The sequence below is a fragment of the Callorhinus ursinus genome, unplaced genomic scaffold (genome assembly GCF_003265705.2).
Source record: "Callorhinus ursinus isolate GAN/ISIS: 27379988/994484 unplaced genomic scaffold, GSC_fseal_2.0 scaffold15, whole genome shotgun sequence".
Lineage (NCBI taxonomy): Eukaryota > Metazoa > Chordata > Mammalia > Carnivora > Otariidae > Callorhinus > Callorhinus ursinus.
This window is the reverse complement of record NW_027397077.1, coordinates 27,842,989-27,865,821: the sequence shown is the minus strand read 5'-3', so window position 1 is coordinate 27,865,821 and position 22,833 is coordinate 27,842,989. Positions and strand designations below refer to the sequence as shown.

General features: G+C 42.4%; 1 protein-coding gene across 1 annotated transcript in view; it reads right to left on the bottom strand.

Annotated features, from left to right (window-relative positions):
* Nucleotides 1-6,311: 6,311 nt before the first annotated feature.
* GXYLT2 (glucoside xylosyltransferase 2) overlaps nt 6,312-22,833 on the bottom strand; it is a 97,367-nt gene continuing 80,845 nt past the window's right edge. Inside the window, exons 7-8 of the mRNA XM_073901746.1 lie at nt 13,568-13,740; nt 6,312-8,355 (exon numbers count right to left, since the gene is read on the bottom strand). Coding sequence (XP_073757847.1) covers nt 8,173-8,355; nt 13,568-13,740 — 356 coding nt within the window. The 3' untranslated portion in view covers nt 6,312-8,172. The remainder of the gene's footprint in view (nt 8,356-13,567; nt 13,741-22,833) is intronic.

Here is a 22,833-nt window from a genome sequence, read left to right as displayed (position 1 = left end):
AGGGAAGCCAATAAAGAATGTATTATCAAGGGGGCGCCTGGGTGGCTCAGTTGGTTGAGCGACTGCCTTCGGCTCAGGTCATGATCCTGGAGTCCTGGGATCGAGTCCCGCATCGGGCTCACTGCTCGGCGGGGAGTCTGCTTCTCCCTCTGACCCTCTTCCCTCTTGTGCTCTCTATCTCTCATTCTCTCTCTCTCAAATAAATAAAATCTTAAAAAAAAAAAAAAGAATGTATCATCAAGGAAATTACTACTCTGTGAGTGGTCTGAGCTCTCTCTCTCTCAGGGGAGAATTCTGGGATAGACAATCAAGAGTTACCCAACCTGAGAGGAGAGGGAACTGGGGTATGTATCCACCAATTCCCATCAATCAGTGGTTGAGGGCTACTCTCATGTGTTAATTTTCCAAAACTTCCTGCCTGCCCATAGGCAAGCGGAGCAGGATGCAGTGGAAAAAGAGCCTTCAAGCCACGGAGTCACAGGGGCTGGAAATTAGATTTCGAGCTGGCTTGTGTGGAAATAATGTGTGTTAAGGGAATAGGGAGGGCATGCTGTACTGGTCATCCATTACATGCCAGATACTGTGAGGTCTAAACAGACAGATGGCAACCTTGAGAAGTTTAAATTTCCACTCACTTGAACACAGCCTCTTAGTTTTATGTTAACTCTCTCCTGCACCACCATGAATATGCACATGCAAACACTAGCCAAGTTTTATAAACAAGTTTTAAATATTTAATATACCAAAGCTGGTATCAGCCCTTTTATTTTTCCTTTAACTCTGTATGCTTGCAATCATTTCTAACAACAATAATTTAGATGCCAGAGAACTCAACTTCCTTGTATGACATTTAGACTCACTTTGTCACTAGACCCAAAGTAGCAATTCTAAAAAAAAAGAAGTGCTATTATTTTGATAAGATCTAAATGCTCAGTAAAGAGACAGGCACAGATATTCCCAGGAGTCTCTTTAGAGTTGTAGCCTAAGAAGATACATCTATACTCATGATTTTGACTGTCACCTCTGAGAGTCTATGTGGACTGTGGAGCAGAGGAATGGTGATAAAACACTCTTATTCAACAGTTTATGAGAATGCACCCCCCACCCCATCATCCATTCCTATTAGTTGGTGAATTGTTTCTGGTATAAGACCTTTATTTGGTTAATAGCGGTTCTCAACGAGGGGGGAAAAGATATATTACAGTTGTTTTAAAATATACACGAGGAGAACAATTTTCTTGATGTCTTGACTCAGGTTGACAATACCATTTTTCAGTTGGATACGGAGACAATATATTTTTCCAAAGATGGAATGATTCTATTGGAATGACATGAAAATTTTATGGCTGGAATCCTAGAAGGATGTGTGGTTTTCAATAAAATATTAACGAAAAAAAAGCATTGTTAAAATGATACATTTCCCTTGGCATCATTTAAGCCTTGAATTCAGAGCTATTTCTGGATTTTGCACTTACACGAGCCAATACATTCTTTCTCTCCATCTCCCTCTCTCCGTGTCTCTTTTTCTGTATTAATTTGAGTTGTATTTGCTGTCCCTTGCAATTTAAAGAGTTTTAACTAATGCAGAAATTGGTACTGAGCATGGTATAGTTTTCAGGCAGCCAAAATCCCACAAATGTCCACAACAGAGCCATCAAAAACAGATTACGGAAACAGAGCATTTATGTAGAAAGGAAGTTAAACATTATGTAACCCATCCATGTCACTTTTTGGACAAGTAAGTAAATCTCCATGAAATTCAATGAATCATTATACTTTCAATGAATGAGACTTTAGAGGATAGGGTATTATAACCTAGAACAATGAACATTTATAAGAAAAATAGTTTTTGAGAACAACACTCAAAGTGAATACAGTGTGTTGTGAAGCTTTGTGGATAAGAACTGGTCCCAGTCCATGATACAGCAGAATCACTTCATTCTCGGTAAATATATTTTGAGCACCAGAAATGTATTAGTCATTGAGTTAGGCGATGGGCATAGAAAAAGGAACAAGATCACCAAGGACTACACGTTCTCAAGGAACATTGTGTCGAGTGGGGAAGGCAGTCAATAAACGAGATATTTTACCCCAATAAGCATTGTTACTATTTCAATACATACCGAAAAGAGAAAGTAAAGGTTGATGAGTGAGGGCAGGAGGAGCACATGTCTTTATGGGGGGATCCAAGAAGGCTTCCACGAGAAAAGGGTATTTAAATCAAGACCTGAAGGATACTAGAAATTTGCCAGGTGAATTTGCCGGTTGGAGGATTCCAAGCACGTGCAGACCCTTTTATGGATAAGAGCTTGGCTTCTTAAGAGAAGAGAAAACAAACCAGCAAAAGTGATAATTAGAGGAGTGGGGAAGAATAACTCAAGGCCAGGGAGATAGGCAGGGTGTAGCTCACATAGGGACTCTGAGCAGTTTGGAAAGAAGTTTGGTTATTACCATAGGAGCAAAGGGGAACCACTGAAGGGCTTCATACAGGTGGGGCAGGTTATGGTTTGATGGGGGCCAGAGTGAATGCGGAGAGAAGACAGGCAGTAGAACAACAATCCAGGCCAGAGATCACAAGACCTCCAGACAGTAATGGTTTGAACGGAGGCAACAGTGAAGACAAACACAGTAAGCTGACTCCGTTAATATCCTGGAGGTAGAAGCAATACACCCTCTGCTTGTCTTGCACTGGTTTAAGTTGTATGTGGTCACTTACAATTTGAAGGGTTTTTGCTGCTGCAGAAACCGGTACCAGGAGTGGGCTATTTTAGTGGGGGAAGTGATGATTCAGGGAGGAGGGTGGTGTGCAAGGAGGGAGAGGAAGCAGACAAGAGTAAAGGCCAGGTTTCTGGGATGAGGCAGCAGGTGGATATTGGTGACATTTACCAGCTTATAAAACAAAGGAAGAGAAGGGCAAATCGGTTGCCATTCCTTCAATCTGATACTCTTTAAAATTAGCCATTTACTTAGTAGAGTTAGAGGACCACAAACAAGGAATTTTTAAGATTTTGAAATTCCATGTTTCTGTGTTTATTCCTTACCACAATCCAGGAGGAAGGTCTTCCTCAGCCCTGTCCTGGCAGGTGGGAAGTCTGAAGTGGAAAGAGGGTCAGTAAGGATTGAGAATGCTGGGGCTGGGACTTAAATTCAGTATTGTCTACATGTAGTTCCTGAAACTTATATGTCACATAATAATTGGATGTGGGTTCCCAGTTATTCCAGAAAACCATATCCAAGTATCTTAGCATTTTATTTTATTTTATTTTTTTTAAAGATTTTATTTATTTATTTGAGAGAGAGAGGGAGAGAATGAGAGATAGAAATCACGAGAGGGAAGAGGGTCAGAGGGAGAAGCAGACTCCCCGCTGAGCAGGAAGCCCGACGTGGGACTCGATCCCGGGACTCCAGGATCATGACCCGAGCCGAAGGCAGTCACCCAACCAACTGAGCCACCCAGGTGCCCCTCTTAGCATTTTAAAATGTTCTAAAATATAAAGAGGGAATTCAGTAGATGCATGGAGTACCTTGTGCTGATTTTAAAAAGAGACTAGGGATTGGGAAAAAAAAAAAAAACCTTTGTATAGACTCAAAAACTCTTGGCATGGTTCAGTTATTTTTGATATGTATTATTAGCTTAACAAGTCAATTTCAATTCTGCCAAATAACATGGAGGAATGGGGAGAACTGATTTTCACATCCTCCAAATTCTCCTCATTGTACCTCAAACATAAAACATCCTTAAAACCAAATAACATATAATTTATAGTATGGCATTAAAAAAATTTTTTTTTAATCTTATGGGGCTTGAACTCACAGCCCCGAGATCAGCAGTCGCATGGTCTACCCACTGAGCCAGCCAGGCACTGCTATGGTATGGCATTTTTTTTAAAAACAAAGCGAAGTTTTAATGACTTTTAAAAATAGGCTAAGCTACTTACTAAACCAAATATTTCTTTACCAGTTCTTAAAAGGAAGGACTTAAATATTACTATTTAATATTATAAAACTTCAAACTTGAAATCTTGTAAAAGAAACACACTTACAAAATAACACCAAAAGACATGTCTTTTTTTAAAGCTTTTAATTAAAAAAAAGAAAAAAGGGTAAAACAGGAGATGGCGTTCAAAAAGACAAGTAATTAAATCATAATATTTGTTCTTTTAATTTGCTTTAACAATTCATTTTCTTTGGAGTATTCTGTTTTTTATGTTCATTTCTTCCCAAAGAAAAATTACTGAAAAATAAGTTTTCCAACATAAAAAAAATCCACGCAGGGTCTCCTTGGGAGCTATAAACAACGGTGCACTTTTCAGTGACAACACAAACATGTAAACCTAATGACGCAGAAACTGCCCATGACTCTTACATGTTCATGCAGATGGTGACACGTACACACACAAGCGTTTTATCTTGAGGCTCAAGACAGTATTTCCAGTTTTAACCTGTGAAGAACAGAAACTAGGATAACTTTCTCCGTTTGGCAGCAAAATCTCATCAGCTTCAAACACCAGCACTGCAACCGTGAAATGAGTTGACCTAAGATGTCACTATCTAGAAACCTTCAATTCACAGAGCACAACGGATTCCCAGGGCTCTTTCCTTAAAAGGCATGTGGGGTGTGTGTGTGTGTGTGTGTATCTATGTATGTGTTGTGTGATTTTAAAAATTTTTGAAAGTTTTTATCATAAAGAATCCATCTAAGGATTAGAACTTCCTCCTGCCTGCACAGGGATCTGTTGTCCCGCCATTAATGCCAAGCCTCTTGGTATTACTCAGTAGCTTACATCAAAGACAGGAAGGGAAAGGCAAAAATGAAAAAAAGGAAGATGAAAGAGTAGGACCCAGGAAACAGGAAAACCTAAGAAAGCTTGCTTACCATATCATTCGATGAGGATATAATGATTTGTACCCCCATGGCATCCAACATTTTTCAGTCATGAAATCATGTTCACGTTGGCTCATCCAACGTGATACAATCCAATGCAATCTATCTTTTTTTGTGTGTGTAAGTATCAGGCAATATTTATACATAAATCTAAATTTGTATGGACATGTCCCCTCTTCTGGGTGGGTGGAGTGATTATTCTATTACTGGAGCACTATTTTGTGATGTCAATAAGGTCTTGTATGGCTTGCTTGTTTTATGAACACTATAAGTGTAATAAGATAAATACTCCCAAACCTTGATGAGTCCATATAGATATCCATTTCAATAATAACTCCTGTCATAGTGACAACAATTTGCAATGGAAGCACTCAGTATGTAATAGAGATTTCAAATAAATAGCGAAGCTGGAGTGTTATGCCCTAAATGCTAAATTGTCATTCAGGAAGTTGAAGGAAAACTTAAACAGATTTTCTAGCCAATTAATTTTTTCTTAAATGTTGAAATTTTCAACATAAGTCACAATTTCTGAGATTTGTATTGGAAAAAAACTTAAGAAAAATATTGTAAGTATTTCTAGTGACCCTCCTATAGAAAGTCTCAATCTCCATGCATACAAAAATACTGTTACATTTTGCTATTGGCAAGTGTTCTTTCGTTCTCCAATGGAACTCTGTAGTCATATGCATTGACCAGAATTCTACAGGAAACAAGAGGAGATGAGAGAACCAGTCTCATGCTCTTCCCAATGTAGATTCAATGTGCCATACGGAGCAACACAACCTTTGACAAACTTCAGATCACAGACTGCATGATTTAGGAGTCCACTGAATTAAAATTCACAGTTCCCAGATTTCAAAGGCACTAAAGTTGTAGTTGTCTAGAAATTATCAAAGGCAGAGAAAATACTGCCTCATAGTAACATACTAAATGGAAAATAATTAACATGTTCAGGCAGCAGGGATTGGAAGAGCAAATGTTCTCCAAATTCTCCACCAAACTCACCTCAAATATCAGGATAGCATGAAGAAATTCCAAGGCAGAAAACCACACCAAATTCTAAGGTTTCACATTCTCATAATGCAGCATTCTAGAATGTTCTAGAATTTTATCATGGACCTTTTCTGGGTATTCAGACCAGAACCAATAGTTAAGAGTTGTGGGTAAACCAGACTCTCATAAAAGAAAAGGTGTTGCGGTATTCAAAGTCTTTACAGCAGATTTTTTGTGGGACTCACCGAAGGCAGAAAGGACTTCTTTAGGTCTGTAAGTCACCAACAAATCTGAATGACATTTGTAGGGTTTACTGGCCATGCTGAACAAGTAGAAAGACTGGAATGGAAGTCAGGGAATCATGTTTACATTCTAACTCTTTCACTAAAACCCCATTTGTGGGATCCAAAAATTACCCTAAGGCCTTTAGATATAAAATAATAAATGATATCACCTTTAATGGTGAAATGAGGAAACAGAAAATATAACAATATAACATATCATAATGGTAATTTCCTTCACAAAAATAACAAATCACAGGCCGCCCAACTGATCAAAAGGAACGTATAGGCCATTCCTCTAACATTTGAGAATTTGTTACTACCATAAGGGTTCTGTATACCAGTATTGATTAATATCTATATATTTCTTTGGAGTGTTGAGATTTTCATATGTTTTTTCAGGGTAAGACTTTTCCTGTGGATATAGTACCTGTGATATCCAACTGGGCTCCAATATATAGAATACCATATTTGCGTTATCAAAATATTATTTTTCTTTTTATGCTTTTAGATCACTGTCTATATATGATGAAACGTTTTTAATACTTTTACTTCCAAAAATTTGTCTGTAAAACAGGATGCATCTTACCATACCTGTATGTGTTACAGAACAGCAATTATATTGGGTGTCCTTGTTTCTTTGTATTATAATTTCCTTATTTGCCCAGTGGAGATGATACAGGCCCCTACTAAGTCCATTAGGCTGTTGTGAACATCAATATCATTTCTGCACAAGTTTTTTGAGGTAAATAAAGCCTTATGCAAAATACTCTTACCCTGATACCAGCTACAGGAGCAACCAGGGATTAAGTCAGATCCCTTGGGGGACTATAGAATTTCCTCCACTGTAGCTAGGTGATAAGACCTGCCTGGTTCCTTGGCTAACAGCTGGGTAACCCTAGAGAAGGAAATAAAATTTAAAGAGACCCTTCTAAGGCTGGTAGGAAGTTGAATTTTCTTGTCAATGGAATCAGCTGAACTATCTATTCTGTACACGTAAGTTTGAAGTTGGCCTTTAATTTCCACCTGTTGCCCAAGAGTTTAAAGAAGAGAGAAGGTCACCCCTACTAAGGTAAGAGATAAAATGTTTTTGTCTGTGGGTAAACACAAAATCACATCTCTGTTAAAGTGACCCCTTGGGTTTAACACAATTATTGAATTTCCTTTCAGAAGGTATGGTTGCATAAATATTTCTTATTATTTAATCTTCCACTAATCTAAACAGCTTTTCTTTAAAAACACCCCCAGATATGCTCCATCCTTTAACACTGCCCAATCAGCAGAAATCTGAATACTTCTGCCAGATGTATTTTAAATAAAGCACTGTAAACATAATCATTCTCTCTAAATTTTTGTCTCTACAGAAATATCTCAGCATAGGGGCCAGCTTTTACTCAAACTGCCTGTTTCGCATATGTGTTACAATGGAAAAGACAACAAGCAAATAAATATAGAAATAGGGAGAAAAGGCTGGGAGCATCCACCCATTAAAATAACAATCTTTTCACCGGTTGGTAGGATTATGGCTAATCTAATTTTGATTTTGGTCCACGGATCTGTATTCCCTACAAGTTTTTAACATTTTTCTGTTTTACAACAAGCATGTATTACTTTTATAACAAGGATATGGGGGAGTCCATTGCATAGAGAGAGTCACAAGAATATTAGATTAATACACCACATGAGATGTCACTGACGTGGTCTCAGACATTTAACAGGAATTGGAAGACTCACAAAAGTTCCTTTTCACAGCTAGCTCCACCTGTTTGAACAATGTTAAGTGAGTAATAATACAATTTAAAAAAAAAACAGAGAGATAAATAGCAATTTTAAAAAAATTAAAGCATATTTCCTTTTAGGGGCAAATAATTGAGGAAACTGTAATGAGGCCTTTTAAACGCAACTGTCACAGAGCACCATTAAATATTCACACGAAGAGATCCAGGCAGCTTAAAGATGAACGTTGCCTTGTTCTCGAGAGGCTGAATCCACTTGTGACAATATGAAAAATATTCAGTGCATCTGGTTGGGGCCCACTTGGATGATGACGTGTTTCTCATAAGCCCTTTTCATTGTTTTCTCAATTTGCTTCAAAAACACTTGTGGGATTCGTCCACATAAAGTGTGCACAGTCTCCAAAAACTTCAGCTGGAGCGGGTAATACATGGATTGAAAGAGATTATCTTGAAAGGGAAACTAAAAAAGGATTTAAAAAAAATGATAGAAAATTTAGTGACTAAAATGCCATTTAAAATGCAAACAACATTTACTAAAAAATGAAACAGGGAATTAAGCATGCAGGCATAGGTTTGGATGTTCCAAGACATTTGATGGGGATTCAAAACCTGATTCAATCCTGTGCAGCCCCAGGCAATTACTTACCATCCCTGGGCCTCAGTTTCTTTACCTCTAAAAAAAAAAAAAAAGATGATTTATTTGGGTCCTTAAAGCTCTTAAAATCTAAGATCAAAATATATCTTCAAGGTCAAGATATTCTCTATTTAGTATGCTCTTGCTGAGGAGAAGCAAGGCGTGAGTAGAGACTTGAAATCTGCGATAAAACATTGAATTCTTCATATTTTTTGCATTTGTTGCAACTTATTTTAAGATTTATTTATTTCAGAGAGAGAGAGTACCCACGTGCCAGAGCACATAGGGCAAAGGAAGAGGGAACAAGAGACTCTCAAGCCAACTCCCTCCTGAGCACAAAGCCAGACATGGGGCTCGATCTCATGACCCTGAGATCATGACCTGAGCCAAAACCAAGAGTCGGACGCTTAACCAACTGAGCCACCCAGGCACCTGTTTGTTGTACTCTTAATGAAGAAACTTTAGGGTATGTCTATAGTAATCTCATGAAGTCCAGAGTTTAGCCATTACTAGTAAAATTTATCATCACTGAACTTCATTTTAAAATAATTCAGGTACCAAATATTGGTTGTTGTTGTTTTTTCCCCACATAATACTGGGCTTTTGATTTGAAATTCTCTTGTTTTCCCATGAAAGGTGTTTATGAGCAGAATTTTCCAAAATAAATCTTTTTGACCACTTAGTTATGAGCATGTTCAAATTTTTATTACAAACTGGTAGAAATGGAAAAGGCCTCCAGTAGGTCAAGTCAAAGATTCATTGTTGGCGAGGAAATTTTATACAAAAAGATTAGGAAAAAAAAAAAAAAAGGAAGAAAAGAACGGTGAACGGTCAGTACATGCTTGCCCGGCAGCAGAGTGGGTGGGTGTCCGGTTTCCTAGAACAAGTTTTAATCCTTTTAAAGTTCATCAGAAATATTGCTTAAGCATGTTTATCAGAAATGTGAATTTCTTCCCAGAAGGAGATTATGCATTATGTAACACAAGAAGGACCATGTTTGGGACAACTGTTTTTTTTTCTCAGCCCAATTTAGACCACTGATTAACTCCTTTTTCATCACGGTATCCCTAGGGACAGGAAAAGAATAGGTCAGAGCCTTGGAGTCATCCTTGGTTCTCTCTTTCCCCCACATCCCTCCTCCAGGCTATCAGCAAGCACTGTAAAATCTCTCCTTACCACGATGCCTTCATGTGGCCACCGCTGCCCACCTTCCTGTTGCCCCCATGTCTCACCTCGATGGCTGCAGTAACTCTTCATAAATAGCCCTTGTGTTCTCACTCTTGCCTCCTTGCACTGAGTTACCGAGGTGATATTTTTAAAGCCTAAATCAGACCATATCATTTTCCTGCAGGGGCTTTGCGCTGCACTTAAGATTCCAACTCCTCTCTTGTCCTCAAGGCTCCATGTGACCTGGAACTCTCCTTGGGTGTCTCTGTCCTTCTGGTTACCCTGGCTTCTTCCCTCCCTTTGGGCACACCAAACTCATCCCTGCCTCCAGGGCTTTCCTTGGGTTATTCCTTCTACTTAGCAGGATCCTCCCCCAGACTACCCCATAGCTGCCTCCATTGATCACATATCAGTCTTGAGGAGGTCCCCTGAGGACACCAGCTCTCCAGCGCTCTTCCCTGCCCGTGACTCTCAGCCCATCACCCTGCTATTGTTCCCTTTTAACACCTTTCACTACCTGGTACAATTTTTCTTCCTTTCTTTGTCCATGTGAGTATTGTGGCTTCCTCCACCCACAGTACATGCTTCCCGACGACCGGGCTTTGTTGGTCTTGTTAACTTCTGAGTGCCTAGAACCTAGAATTGTTCCTGCATAAAATAGGCTCTTCGTAGATGCTGGCTGGAAGAATTACTGACAGAATGTCTACCTGATAGATGACGTCCTTGGATCACAATGGAAGGAGACTGCACTTTCCGTTTGCACAAACACAGACACCGAGGCTTAGGGTTTGTGTGTGCAAGTGAGAGAGAGAGAGAGAGAGAGAGAAGAGATGGAGAGGGAAAGGGGAGGGACAGGAAGAATACTTTCAGAGAGAGATGAAGGGAGAAAGAAATACAGTTTGAGAGAGAGAAAACATCTTTACAGACAGAGGAAGAGAGAGCGAGTGAGACAATGTGGACAAGGTAGGGAAGGAGGTAAGTGTGAAACTGCTATCATCGAAACAACTTCTAATTATTGAGCACAACTGTATGTCAGGCACTGTATTACAAGCTTAAAAAAAACATCATTTTGGGGTGCCTGGGTGGTGCAGTCATTTGAGCGTCCAACTCTTTTTTTTTTTTTTTAGATTTTATTTATTTATTTGACAGAGAGAACACAAGCAGGGGGAGTAGGAGAGGGAGAAGAAGGCTTCCCGCTGAGCAGGGAGCCCGATGTAGGGCTCGATCCCAGGACCCTGGGATCATGACCTGAGCCGAAGGCAGCTGCTTAACGACTGAGCCCCCTAGGCGCCCCTGAGCTTCTAGCTCTTGTTTTCCTTTCAGATCATGATCTCAGGGTCATGAGGTAAAGCCCCGCATGGGGTGCCACACTCGGTGTGGAGTCTGCTGAAGATTGTTTCCTCTCCCTTGCCCTCCTCTGTTCCTCCCCAGCTCTCATGCTCTAATAAATAAATAAATAAAATCTAAAAACCATCATTTTGTGGAATCCTCACAACAATTTTACGAGGCAGATGATATTATTATCTCCATTTGAGGAGATAATGAGGAAACTGAGGCCCAGTAAGGTAAGAGCACAGAGTTAATGACTAATAACCAGAAAGGGACAAAAATTGGGCCTTGCATTGAGGTCTGTCCATCCCCAAGCCAGGCCCTGACCCCACCACATGGTGCGCCGCCCTGTGGAGAGTGGGTAAACGTGTCTTCCAAGAGGGAGTCCATGTTTGTTCCCATTAGAGGATGGGGTTAGTGATATTCCTGATTAAAACCCTGAATGCAAATGGTCCTTGTAGGCCCACGTGAAGATCATAACTGTGTGTATTTGGCAGGATCATTTATGACCCAGTTATTTGGCTTTCTTTCTGTTCCTCCAGAAAGCAAACAAGACGCATGGTAACTCAAGAACCACAGTTGCTCTATTCCAGACTAGGGCTGGCAGATCACAGAAGAAACCCAAGCATGGCTCTGATGGACTGCTGCAAACTCATTTAACTTCTGTTTGCACTCCTGAATGGCTCTGCCCCGGAGTCAGTGTTTGAATATCTAAAGTAATGATATCACTAAGTACATAACAAGTTTTCTGTGTAATTAAATCACTTGGTCTTTGAAAACCAACAGCAGGAAATGCAGGAGACGAAAGCGGTGTTAGCTTACATGCAGGCTAATCTCGTTCCCTGCAGAGAAAATTCTGGAATTCCAGAGACTCTCCTTAGCAAGATGCACATTTTTCACACACACAAAAATGTGTTCCTGTGTTTCGGGATTCGCTCCCGCCAAGGGCCATTTGTGAAACCATGAGGGTTCGTGGATTCTTAAGAAAAATATCTCTAACAAAGTCTACATACTTTATGTCTGGGGTCAGCAAATTTTTTCTATAAAGGGCTAGACAGTAAATATTTTAGACTTTGTGGGCCACACAGTTTGTTATAAATACTCATCTCTTCCACTGAAAGCAGCCACAGACAAACACATAAATGAATGGGTGTCACTGCGTCCCGATACGACTTTATTTATGAATGCTGAAATCTGAATTGCATATAATTTTCTCACGACATGAAATATTATTTTTTTCCCAATGATTTACAAATCCGTTCCCAGCCCACACAACTTACAAACACAGGCAGCAAGACAGATCTGGCCCAAGTTCCCTGACCCCTACTCTATGTCTTGGAATTACCGTTTCAAAAGGGACATCCCTGAATCTCTGTTGCTTGTTTCCCCCTAGTGATCTCAAGGTAAAAAGCAATGTGGAATGCAGCGTTTCCCCAAGTGTGGGATGAAAGGCAAGGGCCAGCAATATCTGGCATTTTAGGTAGTGAGCCCCAAAGTAAGTTTCTTTCAACCTTCCCATTTACTGCAAGAAGATAGTTCCCAGGCATCTTTAACACCTCAACACTTGCTAATCAATCTCTCCGAGGTGGTAAGAGGGGGCCTGAGGCTGTGAGAAGTCCAGCTCCAGGCCAAAATCCTATGTCTGGTCTTTCAGACTCAACCACAGGTAATGATAAGGCTGCTGGCAGTCCTCTGGAGGGATGGGGAGCTGCCCTCCTGACACGAGATTTGGTGCACAGGCAAGTTTACTTGAAGGAGTTGAGTCAAGAATTCAGGCCCCTACCCCGGGCCAGCCACGCTCAAATTCGTACCTACATTCCTATCCCAGACACCTCCATTTGGAGGTCTCCTGGGAAAGGAGGGGTATCCTTCCACTCGTCCCTCTTTCCCTTCTCCTTCCCCCTCCCCTGGCCTACAAGTCCATAAGGATGCAGGAGCCTTGAGAGGATCTCTGCCTCTCTGCTGCATTCTCTTGACCAGTACCCCTTGCTGAGTACGTACGCAACACAGGGGAGCTCGTGCCTCTTTCTGCCTCTTGCTTGTACCGCTGCAGTATGTACATAAAGACTTGATTTTTACTTTTAGTTTGATCCCTTGTCCTAATTGACCACCTCCACACCGGATTTCTCGACAGGATGCTGGCAACCAGGCAACACACTCAGCTTGCGCTGAATGGTATCATTCTGTTCTTATTACATGATCTTTACCCTAACACATTCCCCTCTGTTATGGCAAATGGCAGAGGGGGTTTCTTTCTGGGTCTTTAATTTCCTCAAGTGAACTTATTTAAGGACCCTCCCCCCCCCCCCCCCCCGCCACAATAGTGACTTACTTGTAAAGATTAGGAGTGGCTATAATATGAGGGAGCGAGCTGATACAGTGAGGTGGTACCTGAGATTGGGGAAAGGGGCAGAACTCAATGCTTTTGGGGAATTCTTTGGCCTTCCGAGGTGCCGGGGACCCAAGCAACTGTCCTGCCTCATGTGGAGTGCGCATGCGTCTGCTATACGGCGGAGTTGGGGGGGGTAGCGGACACACTTACATCCCGTATTGCTTCATAGAGTGCTTTGAAAGTGGGTTGCTTATCGTCATGGTAGACACCTCGGTTCCCGTGCAGGACAGACACGCCTTCCCGCTCAGCTTCTTTGCAGTTGCTTCCGTACATGCAGTGATCGGGACGGTAGTTCCACTGGCAGGGGAACACATAGAGACACTCTGGTGGTGACAAGAGAAAGACGCGTCCACAGTCAGTGCCCTCTCTCCTCTGCGCACCTGCTGGTTAAACCCGTGTTTCCATACCCTGCACACCACACGCGATTTCAGTGCCTGGGAGTGTGACTGGGACTCACGGTCCAACCTTCACCATATTTTGTCCATATTTTGAGATCAGGAATGGAAGGGGCACATACTCGTGATGTTGTAGGTTTCACCCCCAAAAAGGAGGGCAATGCACTGGGGACAAGGAGGCCAACAAAGTCAGGTCCAAACCCACACTCTCTCACTCAAAAACACTGCAACCTAGGTCCAGCGATTCAGCCTCCCTGTGCTTCACTTTCCTCATCTGTAATATGGGTAGGATAGGAACTCCCTCCCACCGGGATGATTAGATTTAAAAGACATGGGTAAAATGCTCCGCCGAATGCCAAGCACACAGTGGTGGTCAACCGTGTTAGCACTTACAACCCACTCTTAGGGAAGGTTTTATGAAACAGACAGACTTGGAAAATTGGAATCAAGTTTGAAGCAAAGGTTCCTCTTTGGATTAAAAACCAACCAACCAACAAAATCAAAATGGAAGGAAAAAACAAAAAACTACAACAGTAAAGGGGAGAACCCCCCGCAAAAGAGCAAAGAAATAAAAAAGTCCCTGTGTCAAGGCGACTGTACACATTGTGGGTGAGCATGTGCACACTTGTGTACTTGTATGCGTATCTCGAATCTGGTGGTTCTTTGCCAGGGCCTCCCCGGGGGCCATTTGGCGATATTTGGAGGGAGATACTGGTTGTCATACATGGAGGAGGCCACTAGTCTCTAGTGGGTGGAGACCAGAGATACTCTAAACATTCCACAATGAATAGGACAACCTCCACAAGAGTAGCAGTGCCAAGGTTGAGAAACTCGGCTCTAATCCTGTTGGACGGCTAGGATTACAAAATTAGCAACAAATTCACGACCCCTGAGCTTCCTGGCTCCTCAGCTTGATGCCTTTAAGGGCTGGGGCAAGAGCAGTAGGAATCAAAGCTCTCTGTGAGTGTGTGTCACTGTTCATGAGAAAGGCCCCCTGTGAGAACACAGAAGCATTAGAGCAAATCAATTACCGTTGTCAGAAAAGCAACATAGAGATGTGCTCGTGGGTTGGGCTGACGGCCATCCCTTCTTAGAGACTGCTTCCAGAGAGCTTCGAGATGGAAAGCAAACAAGGAAGAGATCATCACACATCCCCTCTGGTGGACTGTGTGCAATAATTCTACCACTCAGTCTTTATGGGCCATGGTGACACCCAGGCACCCTCCAATTCTTAATCATTCACAACACCCTGCGAGATTTTCCTTTTCTCGGGAGAACGCCTTTCCACCGGGATGCTGCTCTTACTTGCATTCATTTCCACACTTGTACATATATAATCCATAGCTGGGAGAGGGTAGGGCTCACCCTGAAGTCATATTATCTAGATTTAAACTCCTCTTGGAATTGTGTGACTTTGCATTCTAGTGCAGGGGGTGGGCGTGAGGATTCTGTGACAGAAAGTATTAAAAGTGCTTGTGTGCTTTTAAACTGTGTCTGACCTCAGACCAATTGTGGCCTTTCGGAACCCCATGAATCGCATCGCTCATTTATGATACCTGCTTCGGTATTTGCAATTGAATCCCTGCTTAAGCACCTGCTAATGTTCCCTGCTGAGTGAACTGCCCTAGAACCCATCTGTTTTTGTAAATACGCTGATTGAATCAACAAATATTTATTGAGTGCCTGCTTTGTACCCAGCGGGCAAAGGAAAGTCTGGTTCCTGCCTTTGTGGCATTTGAGATTGGTGATGGAGGTTTTTGCCTCTTCGCAGGTAGTACAGGACCCCCTGCTAAGGAAACCTTTCTTTTCTTTGCAGCCTCCTGAGAGGACCACACCCAGTGAGGGCATTCCAGGGCAGAAGATGAAATAGAAAGGCTTCGAAATCAGATAAATGTATGTTCAAAGTTGGCTTCCAACGTCTCCTAGCTCTACAACCTTGATGAGTTATCTGGACCTCAATTTTGAAGCAGTAAAAAGAAGCTAAGTTATCTGGGGTTGAACTCCAGCTTTATTATGCTAATAGTGAAATGGCTAAGGGAGCAAGCCCTGGAGTCAACCCACACTGTCTTTGAATGACAGGACTGACCCTACTTGCATGAACTCAGCCAAATTACGTAATTTTTCTGAGCCTGAGTTTCATCATCTGTAAATGGGGGAGGACCGTAAATATTTTGTCCAGTAGGATCCTGGGGAGTACCAAGTGAACTTATCAATACAAGTATTTGGAACGGTACGACACATAGAAAGCATGCAATAACTGTAAGCTGTAATCATGACTATGACCATTGTTATTGTTATAAGAACTATTGCATTAGGTTACTGGAAGAATAAAACAAAAAGGGAATGAGCCTAGCATAGTTCTCAACACACGGTACCTTGGTAATAAAGGTTTTACTCCAGTTGTTTCTAGATATGCAGGTGGCCAGTCATTCTTAACCTTTTATGGATCACAGATCTCAGAGTCTAATGAAAGCCTTCGACCTTATCATTGGAAAGGTACAACTGGGCATATTTAAGAACACTTGTTCATAAGTTTAGGGGTTTGTTGATTTCCTAAAGACCAGCTAAAACCCAGCTGTTGAATCTCAACTATGAAACTGGATGCCAGACAGAATTCAATTCACATCTTTACAATTCCCTTCAGAATTTTTCAGAGGAAGAAATGCAAAAAGCTTGTAACTGAAAGAAGAATTCATTCACATACTGCAAGACATTGGTGTCGCTGGATGATAAGGCTCTGCTCCTGCCCTTGGGGAATTTATACTCTTGTAAGGGAGACAGTATGTAGTAAAGTCAAAATGAACATGTTTTTATCAGGATTCATAGAAAGGAGGATATTTCAGTACAGTTTCATTTAAACTCAGACTTACAAACTAAGGATGGGATTTTGACAGTCAAAAATGGAGCCCTGGAAGAAGATTCAAGGAAGAGAAAATGGCCTGATCATGGTGAAGAGTTTGGAAATCAGAGTGTGCTTTACGAAAGATAAGCTATTTAATTTTGCTGGGATAAATTCAGTCTCTTCAAAGGGCTAAGATAACGGTAGCAAAGCTGTCATATAAACAGACTGCTCGGACCTAAAATATTCAAGAAATATATATCTATGTTGGATTGCAAGGAACTAACTTTGATTCCAGCTTGAAGAAAAAAAAAAGGAAAAGAATTTTTCCTTGAAAAGAGAGGGAGTAGCTCATAAAATCAGAGGTAAAGCTGAACCAGGTCAGGTTGTGGGGCAGCTCCTGGACTCTGACAGGTGGGCACTAATTAATGTCAGCTCTTCAGCACGGCTGCCAACATCGCCAACACCGAAACCTTGGCTACTTTCTGCTCTTGGATCCCCAGACTCAGGTTCCGAGGATGTGGTCTGACCGGGTGAGTGGAAGTCAGGAGCAGACGGAGTTCTAGGACTGCATGCAAAAGCAGGTGGGGGGTGGGGCAGAGAGAGAGAGAGAGAGAGAGAGAGAGAGAGAGAGAAGAGTAATTCCCCTAAGAAAACTGGGGCCCTGTAATCCAAAGAAAGGGAAATCAAGAGTGGGCAGTTAAAAGTAACAGTTGTGTCTTTTTATTCACAGATACATTTTGCATGGGTTACACTCTGAAATCTCCATTTGGTTAACGGGCGGGAGGTGGGGGGAGGAGGAGAGGGGTCAAACTAGCATCATGGGGTGGACTAAAGAGGGAACATCTATGGAGATCAGCTGATGAACATGCAGAGTGGACTAATGATGTCTATTTGGCACATGATCAATAACCATTCTGAAATGGATCTATTTTAAGCAAGATTATCAGGGCTGTCAAAATCTGATGGTTTTAAAAATGACAGCATGGGGAAACAGGTTACTTTCCACTGCTCAGGAAATAATATGATGAATGGTTTTAAAATTCCAAATCCCCAAAGCCTCGAACCACTGCAATTTATTTTAAAATCTTTTTTCAAGCTAACCCCTCTTCAAACTCCTAGTCTTTGCTATTTTCCTCTTCATTTTTACATAAAGAAGCCCATTAACTGATTATCTATGGCTCTGAAATCCCTTAGGGATCACTTCAGGAGTCTACATTTATTTCCAGAGCCTCCTAACCATTCGCAAAGTGCCGTGTGAATTGATTGCTCCTTACGTTTCTGATTATTTTGTACTCTTGGGTTCTCTAAGATTCTGGAACAGCTCATGCCTGATCATTTTCACTTCATAGTGAAACAGGCTTGCTACTCACTCGCTACGCTACCAATAGAATGAAGGCTGTTGGATGCATCATTAATTTTTGTTTGTTAGTTTTGTTTCTTTAAAGGTCCTTCTGGAACTGAGCTTTCCCGGCATCCTCTTCTTCCTTCTTCCAGAATGCATCTTGTTCCAGAAAAGGGCAATACATTCTTCCAGGAAGACTGTTCTGATCGCACAACCTAAAGAAGCAGTCCTCTTCCTCCAGCCTTGAAAGTCTCTCTCTCAATGCCTCACTTATTCCTTTCTTTAAAAAGATTTTATTTATTTATTTGAAAGAGAGACAGAGAGCATGCGTGTGAGAGAGTGAGCACAAGTGGGGGGAGGAGGGTAGAGGGAGAGGGAGAAGCAGACTCCCCCCAGAGCAGGGAGCCCAACTCAGGGCTCCATCCCAGGACCCTGAGATCATAACCTGAGCCGAAGGCAGATGCTTAACCGACCGATAGCAATAGCACCCTGGTGCCCCTATTTATTCCTTTTATAGCATTTGTTACAACCCATGATTTGTAACAACTACTTGCTGTTCTTTGGAAGTCTACCTCTTTCAATAAAAGGTAGGTTTCGTGAAAATAGGCACTTGTTCGTTCTGTCTGCTGCATTATCCCCAGTGCCTGCCACCATGACTGGCACATAGTAGGTGCTCAAGCAGTATCTGCTGAATGAATGAGTAAATGGAACCTTCTACCTTCTGCTACCAGGTGTGTCCTGCTTTCTCTGGATTTCTCCCTCTCCTTCCACTCCTCGATTTCCTTGCTGTGGACTTTCTCTTCCATTCATTTCCCTCTGTCACTCCAGTCTCTCAAATCCATTCATTCGACCAACTGACTCTTCTGAAGACCAACTCTGCTCCAGGCACAAAGCCTTGCACGTGAAAGACAAAAAGTAAATGCAGCAAGGATACTTCCCACAAGTATCTGACAGTCATCATTCTTGGCTTTGTATCAGAGCTCATGAAAGTCCCAGACTCCCCAAACAAGAAGATGTTACCATTTTCCCGGAACAATCCTAACGCCAGGTAGCTGAGCCTGTCAACCCCACAGCTCACCGCTGACAGATGCTGGGAGCTTTTGGTGGGGTGAGGAGCCAGTGTGGCTGTATATCCAAAATGCAGGGCCCTAGTGACCCTGGCAGGATGAGAACAAGGCCCGCCCGGGGCCACTGAAGAGGCTGTACCACATGACTATGTGTTCTGCTTCCTGTGGCCCCACCAAACCCCTCCAACTCCCTGTATGATCCATGACAATCTATGTATCTTCCAGGGGTATTTCAACTCTTCCCTCTCCCTGTGGGCAGAATCCTACTGTTGCTACCTTCTGGATGCCCTGCCTCCTTATCTATACTTGGCTGGTTTCATTTCTTTCCCTACCCACAGCCCACCTTTAGGGAGATTGTTCCTGAAGAAGGGAGAGACCTAGGTGTTCATGCCTGAGAGAGGAAAATGCCACATGGCCTTGCTCTTCTGGCTCCTGAAGACCAGATCATGGGCAGTCTCTCTATCCAAAGAGAAATAGTTTTTAGCTGGACTTGGAGTCATTTCCTAGGTTGGGCCAGGCAAATCTCTCTCTCTGTCTCTTCAAAAGTGAGAATTAGGAAACAAAGGGGGCTGTTACCAAACATGCATCATCATTGGCTGTGGGGTTGTAAGGCTGTGTGGGCTCAGGGTTGGGCCACATGAAACAGAATGCTGAGAAATAGAACGGAATCAGGCATGGAGAAAGGCAAGGCCCCATGGCCTCTGAGGGATGGAGAAATCAGCTAGGGTCCTTAGGAGTTTCACAGAGCGAGCTCCCAAGAGGCCTAGCCCGATGTGACCCATGTGTTCCCAGGGCCGCTGCCCCCTGGTCCCTTCCTTAGCTGGCCTGAGTTTTGTTCCCTGCAACCCAAACATATTAAAGCACATCTTTCTGTGTAGGGTGCTCTTCTGGCTTTGGTCAAATCTACCCTTTCTATAGAACTCTGCCCTAGACTCAAACTCACGTGCAGAGCTGTGAGCTCCATCTTCCACCCCTTGAAGGAGCTACCTTGCCTCACATGCCAGGAAATGTCCTATGGCTGAGCGACCCGCATGTCCCTCCTGAGCTCCAGCTCTCTCCTCTTGTCTAGGACCCAGCACTGCAATTACATACTTATAGCAATTTACTATCTAATTATGGCAAGAGTTTTAAAATATTTTTAAACGAATGACTTTTAAACATATTTTCAAAAGTGGTGTTATTGGCTATAGGAGGCTATAATAATAATAATACCACTCCAGACATGTGCTCAGGTTTTTTGTGCATTGCCTTTTTTAAAAAAGAGATTTTATTTATTTATTTGTCGGGGCGAGGGGTGGGGAGAACAAGCAGGAGGGGCGCAGCAGGCAGAGGGAGATGCGGGGCTTGATCCCAGGACCCTGGGATCATGACCTGAGCCGAAGGCAGACGCTTAACCGACTGAGCCACCCAGGCGTCCCTTGTGCATCGCTTCTTCGTCCATGGCGCCCCAAAGGACCATAACAACAAGCATGTTTATCTCCTGTGTCAGGGCCAATCTCCTCTCCCCGCTCTCCCTCTCTCCTTTCTAGGGATAAAAATGACCAATCTTTTTTCTAAATAATTTTCTGGTTAATAGAAAGTGACCACAAAATAAACAAAGAAAGAGCCTATCACATGAAGGATATCAATGGGTTTCAGTTCAAAGATCTCATGTTTAATAAAGTACCTGCAGAAAGTATGTAAAAGGATGATCAAACGCAGGTCACAGAAACAGCCATCAAGCAGTTACCTAAGAACTCGCCGATCGAAAGCTAGAAAACTTGGTTATTGGTACTGCTCAGAACCAGGGTTTAGAACAACCTCAAACTATCTGATAATATTCGAGTACTCAATGGATTTAAGATGGGGAGTACAGAAGCCATCAAACTCAGCTGGTTTTCAGCTCCAATTAAAGACAAGGGCTCCTGTCTAATTGCAAAGCTGCTTACAACTGCCTTCAAGTATTATTTACTCACTGATCACGTCCTCAAATAATCCGCAACAGGCTAAGAGGATTTCTGAGGAGGAAACTGCGAATCTTTAGAATTCCTGTTTGGGAATATGTCCAGATGGGCTTCTAAAAGATAGTTTTACCCACATAACAGAGAGCAAAATGCAATATGTAAAGGACGAATAGTTCAGTGCAGAGATACATTTTGGGATGTCTCCCCAGCTCTCTAGGATTGCCCCTCTTAGAACTTCTCCTCTCCCCCAAACGCAGAGGGCGGAAGTCAGAGGAGCCTGGGTATATACCCCTGCTCTGTCACTCATTAGCAGTGCTGCAAATTACCAAACTCTCCCTTGGTATCTTTGTCTGTAAAATGGGGATCATATTCTCAGGGTGGTTGTGAGGATTAAAGAAGATAATGCTTAGACCAGCACCTGGCACCGAGTAAATAATAAATGTCAGCCATTATTTCGTAGCTGCATGCTCCCGGTCTAGCTGACCCATACTGGAACCATCTGGTTTCTCCCCCTGGGAATTCAGAGTGAGGATGGAGTTCATCTTTGCATGTGGCTGCACCTGGAGTACGAAACGTGGGGTACTTTGCTTTGAGGCCTGAGGAGCAGAGAAGAAGGTCCACAAAGAGAGGAATAAGCAATGTCAGTGGGAGAAAACTAGCCCGCCTTGGCCGCCTCCTCATTCTCCCTCTCCCGCTTCAGGTCCTGGGTCCAGCCTGCTGGCCTTCCTCCCTCGGTTTCTAGCAGATAGCAGTTTGCTAATAACAGTATCCCTTGTGCTTGGACTAACTCTGGGACTAACTTTTCCACGCAGCCAAAAGTCCTAACCAATCCATCTACACCTAGAAAAGAGATGAAATTGGCTTAGGAAGAAAAAGGAGGACGTACAGATCTTAAAGTTCCTATTACTGTCAGAGGTAAACAGATTAAAACATGCCACCAGCGAACGGCCAAGACTTTCCCTTCCTCTAATGAATTCGTAGTGGGAATTTTCCCCAGAAACTCTCTTTCAATCTGCTTTTTTTTCTTTTCCAGGATTTGCTCCTTCTAGATCCAAAGACCTGTGAGACTAGGTTTTATTTCAGAGTTCTGTTTAAAAAAAACAATTCAAGTACATAGTAGGTGCTTCCAGAGTGACAGGTTATCACAGGCAGAAGTCTTTATGGACAGGAGTTTCTATTTTAGGATTTTGTAAAGGCAAAGAAATGAACTGAAAAGTCCGGGTAACAAGAGCTTTTTTCCTCCCCCAAAGATCTTTCTCGAGGAGAAAACATGGTTTTGATTCTAACAACATTAAATACGGTTTTAGCAAATAAGAAAGAAAAGAGGAAATTTTATTAGTTTTAGGTGTCAACATCAAAAAACACAGATCAGAGATTTTCATCTCCCTCCCTCAACTCCACCAAATCATTGATACAGTATAAGGAATTTTTTTTTTTTTTTGCCTCACATGAAAAGAAAAAGGAATGGAAGTCTAAGTCCTTATTCTAGGCTCATTTAACTCCAAACAAGTCACTTAACTGTAGGGATCCCAAGAATCAATTCCCTTCAATCTAGCAATTGTTTAGCCACGGAGGGCCTCCCTGTCTAGCTTATAATGTCAGCATTCAGTTCTGTGCCCTGCCAATAATTTTGACCACACTTCTTAGAAGAATGGTGTGGCCAAACTCTAAAAGATATTCTCCAAAAATGGAGTCCAGTGTTGGAGGTTGCAACATTTGGCCTTTTGTGTCAGCAGCGTGAGGGCAGCCCCCGGGGCCGAGAGGAGGTGGGGGAGGCATGGGGGGATGGGTGGTGGTGTGTGTGAATGAAAGGGCGCATTTCACAGG